The following is a 5,470-nucleotide window of genomic DNA, read 5'->3' on the forward strand; positions in this document are numbered from 1 at the left end:
GATTTCCTTGAGCACAGGATTTAGCTCTATTCTACTTCCTGGTGCCCCCTTTTTTAATTTGTACATTTTGTATTTTTCCTTGCTCTACTTGCTTTATCAGAGTTAACACTAATAACCACACAACAGAGTCTATGTTAGGCTGTTTTGAGATTTCCTCTGCCAATTAGATTAATCCAAAACTCTTCACTTTAGTGTCAGGCAGACTCTTTGGACAATGGCAAAAAGCAGCCACTTTCTTCACCAAAGTATCACAAAACCAGTATCTAGGCATGGTGCTAACATTCTTCTCTGAAACCTCTTGATCCAGGCACCCATAGGTCAAATCACACTCAGTACCACTTGTGATCAATTTTCCTTTGGGAATCCAGCTCACAAAAAATGACATGGAAACCTATTATTAATCATGAAAGCTCAGCCTGTAACTTAGGCTTGTTCACTAGCTCTTATAACGGATGTTAACCCATTTCTATTCATTTATATATTGCCATGTGACTCGTGGTTTTTACCTTTCTTCCTGTATGTCCTGCTTCCTCTGTAGCCAGCTGGCAATCCCACCTTTTTTTTCTTCCCAGAGCTCTCTGTCCCCAGAAGTCCCGCCTAACCTCTTCCTGCCCAGCTAATATCTATTCAGTTCTTTATTAAACCAATAACAGTGACATGTCTTTTCACAGTGTAATCAAATATCATATAACATTTCCCCTTTTTATCTAAATAAAAAGAAAAGGGTTTTAACTCTAACAAAGTAAAACTATATATGATAAAAACATTTATGATACAATCATATATTTATAGACATCAGATCTCCTGGGACTGTAGTGGTAAATGATTATGTGTGGCTATGTGGACACTGGAATCTGTGAGAGTACAAATGATGATACACAGGATTGGGATGACGTAGGTTAATTTTATTGGGGAGAAATCACTTACATGAGAAACCGATAACCCAGGATCAATACTCTGAAGATCCAAGCTCAACTGCTCCCCAGGACCCGACCAGAAGCCAGAGAGAGAGAGACTGTCCCTGACCACAGACCAAAATCCCACAGTCTCACGTATGCACCTGTGACCACGCCCACAAATTGGCATGGTCAGCGCCACAAGTACATAGTAAGATCTCTCACTACAGGAATCGAAGAGCACTGGTTGCTTTTTGAGAGGACTGGGGTTCGATTCCCACCATCCACTTGGTGTCTTATAACTGTAACTGTGAATCTTGAGGATCAAATGCCCTCTTCGAGCCTCCATGAACACTGCAAGCACATGGTGAATAGACATATGTGGAGACCAAACCCCAGTACACATGAAGAAATTAAATAATATTCTTCAGCACTTGGCTGGGTTCTGAAAGCCATGTGGAAGATGTATGAATCATGGTATATTCTGCCTCAAGGTTACTAATAAGGATTCAATAAGCATTTTCTTGCTTATGAAAAGTGAATTAACTACGTGGTGGACAGCATTGTATGAGGAGCTTCTGAGAAATCCTTTACACTGCAAATTGTCTTTCATGGTTAAAGGAGAGAAATGTGTGTACAGGAGAAATGGTTCAAAATTCCCCCAAAGAAGTTTGATTCAGATTGTAAAACACAGCTTTGTTATTTTTAACTTTTTGGTAGATGACATAGAGTGAGACTTTAAGAGAAATAGAAACTAAAAATAACATAAAAGAAATGAAGATTGAATTAAAACTGTAGAAATTATCATTGTACTTTTTTAGTATAGTGTTGTTTTTAAACAGTGTGTAATCTTACTCTAGGTCTCATAGCAGAGGCATTTCCAATTAGGGAGCAGAAGACATAGATGGTTTTACAAAAATAGCTAGATCTACAAATGTCTGAAAAATAGTAGAGTTCTGATTTTTGCAAGTAGATAAGAATATCCATATGTATTAAAAATGTATTATTTCTGGGAAAATGATCCACAAATGTATTTTAGACTCTGAGATGGCTAAGAAACATTGCCAAACATAAAAATGGTATAAAGCCTGAAATGTAAAGCTTGTATAGTTAGCTGTTTGGGAGATCACAAAAGTCACTTCTCCTGTCATGGAGATTCTACAGCTTTGGATCTGCGGGTCTGGCACCTTTACATGTTCATCAGTTCAGGTATGGAGTGAATGTTGGGGTGGGTTAATTATTGCACTGATTCTGGGCATGGGTAGTAGCTGGATTACTAAGCCTACCAGCTTTCCCTCATATCCCACTAAAGCAAGCTCTCCAGCACTGCCCTGGCTAGCTCACCCATGGCAGCAGGCAGCAAGGATCAAGGCCAGTTCTCCTGTTCCCATGCCCTCAGGGCTGGCTCACCCACACCACACCACCAGGGGGGCAGCTCTTCTCTTTTGCCCATGCGAGGTACAGGACCCACTCTCCCAGTGGCTGCAGCTGGTAAGGGGCATGGTCAGCTCTTCTGCTCTCATGCCCCAGAGGCCATCTCTCTCTCTCTTGACATAGGTGGCAAGGGAGTGGGAGGGCCTTGATGATGCCACCACATGGCAGATCACACCACCAGGGTCACACCATCAGGGTTGCCTCACCTGCATCCCTGCCAACAGGGTCAGCTCTAGTGCACAGCCCAGGTGAAATTCAGGGCCCATTATCTTGTGTGCTTCAGCCAGTGAGGGTCAGGACCGCGTCTTCCAAGGCAACAACAGGATATCTAAGAGGAGTCCCAGCGAGGGTCCAGTATTGATGGTGTAGTAGAAGGGCCTTCAACCAGACCAATGACACATTGCAATGAACAGTTACAAGTAAAGATGAATGCACTTGACTAAAACATATACTGTGTGACTCACTGTGTCGCACCTCAGCTTCCATGCTGAGACTTTTCTTTGTTCGTGTTTTATATAATTTATTTTATTTGGGGGAGGAGGTTGTAAGAGCAGAGAGCTTATACAGGCTTATACAAAGAGATGGTGAGATGAATGGGATCAGGAAGCATGGTGTGAAATCAACAAAGAACAACACAAAGTTTTTTTTTTTTAAGGTCACATCTCACAGCATGTGAAATGAATATACCAAAGCAGCAGAACACAAATATAGGTTTCTGTCAAAAAGATTTTATTTGAGGACGATCACCATCAGAGTCCCATAGGGAGCAAAACAGTATAACTTATCAGGCTGTAAAAGCTTATATAAATACAGTTCATTTGTATTCCCTATTTTGTGACCAAGAAGACCCTTGCCATCAATCTCTTAACTGCTCCCTTTACCTCTTTGTTCCTAAGAGTGTAGATGAGGGGGTTCAGCATAGGGGTGATGAGCCCATAAAAGAGGGACACCATTTTTCCCCGGTCCTTGGAGGCAGGGGATGGGGGCTGCAGATACATGTAGATGGCAGTACCATAAAAAAGTACCACGACAATTAGGTGGGAGCCACATGTCCCAAATGCCTTTCGCCGACCTTCAGCTGACCTGATTCTCAACACTGCTTGGACAATAAAAGTATATGATATGAGGATGAGAGTCACAGGTATTAAAAGGAAGACAATACTTACGAAAAATAGTTCAGCTTCAATTATTGTCGTATCCACACAGGACAACTTGAGCAGGGCAGGGATCTCACAGAGAAAATGATCCACTTTATTGTGACCACACCGTGGCATCTGAAGGGTCCACGTGGACTGCAATACTGAGTTGCTAAAGCCGCTGATCCAGCATGCAGCCGCCAACTGGAGGCAGCGCCTTTGGTGCATGATGACTGCATAATAGAGAGGCCTACAGATGGCTACAAACCTGTCAAAGGACATGACGCCCAGGAGAAAACATTCAGTGCAACCCAAGGCCAAGAAAATGAAAAGCTGGGCCACACAGCCACCATAGCTGATCACCTTCTGGGCGCTGCATATGTTGATAAGCATCTGTGGAACTGTGCTCGTGGTGTAGCACAGATCCAGCAGGGACAGGTTAGTGAGGAAAAAGTACATGGGGGTGTGGAGTTTGGAGTCCAGGCGGGACACAAGAATTATCATCATATTCCCAAAGATGGTCAAGATATAGGACACCAGAAACACCACAAAGAGTGGCAGCTCCAGCCATGGCCGATCTGAAAACCCCAAGAGAATGAATTCCTCTGGGATGCTCTCATTGGCCAGATTCATGGTAAATGGTGCAGCCTCTGGGTCCCTGGAACACAAAGGGTTAGTAAGCCGGTGAACATGTTTAGTGGCTGCATCAATTAGTTATGAAGTGATGATGCCAGAGTATTTCATCCATTGACAAACTGATCCTGTTAATAGGAGAAATGTATTGACAAAAGGTTCAGTGTCAGCCAAACCTTTCAGAGGTGTATAGGGATTCCCAACAGATATTAGCAAAGTGATTTCAAGTTGACAGCACTGTATCAGTTTCTACAGTCACAGAGCTGCTCCTTTGGTTTTGCTGTTCAGTGGATGGATCTTTCTACCTGGGTATCTGCTGTTGGGGAGATTTAGATATTGCTCCTGTTATCTGAATTTACTTAATCATCTCCCAGAATCGGTGAGAGTGTCTGCTTGTAGGCATTCGTTGGAATTATTTAACGTCATTTCTCCACTATGCCTGCCCTTCCCTCAAATGAGTGCAGACATATGACATCTGCCTAGTAAGTTTTCAGACACAGTGTCAGGAGACTCTTCCTCTTATGCTCATGTCACAGAATCTACACAGAAGTGTTTGCTGCTGTGATAACCAGGCTGGCAGGCATGGCTCATCCACCCCCAACCCCTTTCTGTAACTAGTTTCATTGCCCTGAGAATGCTTCTTGTGCAGTGATCCTCAGGTTGCTCATTTGTAGATAAAGATACAAATGCATATTCTGGCCTCTTGGAACTCACAGGAGCACCCCACTCAGCCTGACTCTGAATGGAGACAGAGGAGTGTGCTCAAGGCAGCCACAGTGATACAAGGATGGGAATGCTCAAAAGATTCATGTGAATTTCTACAGTGTTCAATTTCCAAATAGGTCAGTGATGCAAATAGTTATGTTACAACCCTAACAGTCAGCTTCAGTCCCAGGGGCAAAGGAAATATATCCCAAGGATGGGTGTTATCTTTTGTTTAACTGATTGACAGTGTCTGGTCCACAATAGCACACGCATTGGGCCATAGGTGTCAGAGTGCTGGGATACTTCCTAAGTATCTTGGAAGTATTCATATAGCAACTACAACATCTAAAAAGTATGGAGCCCAAAGAAATCTCCACAAGAAACTAAGTTTTCAAACTTACTTTATCAATATGAAAGTTCATTTTGTACAATTTTTCTACAGTCATTAAAATATTAGCTATGAATATTGGTTTTTCCTCCACTTACTCTAAACCATTTAGTTCCCCATATCTATTAGGGATTTAGACAAATAAGATATGAAATAATGTTTCAATGTCTTCTCCTGAGTGTGTCTGTTTGTGTGCATGCTGGTGAGTGCTAGTTTGTACACACACACACACACACCACAGCACATATTTGAAGGCCAGAGGGTACCTTGTTTGAGAC

General features: G+C 42.5%; 1 protein-coding gene across 1 annotated transcript; it reads right to left on the reverse strand.

The window, feature by feature from the left end:
* Nucleotides 1-3,157: 3,157 nt before the first annotated feature.
* LOC100769871 (olfactory receptor 2B2) lies at nt 3,158-4,099 on the reverse strand. The gene has a single exon (XM_027409484.1). It carries the CDS (start codon nt 4,097-4,099, stop codon nt 3,158-3,160), a length of 942 nt encoding a protein of 313 aa, XP_027265285.1.
* Nucleotides 4,100-5,470: the final 1,371 nt, after the last annotated feature.

This window comes from Cricetulus griseus, chromosome 3 (assembly GCF_003668045.3).
Source record: "Cricetulus griseus strain 17A/GY chromosome 3, alternate assembly CriGri-PICRH-1.0, whole genome shotgun sequence".
NCBI lineage: Eukaryota > Metazoa > Chordata > Mammalia > Rodentia > Cricetidae > Cricetulus > Cricetulus griseus.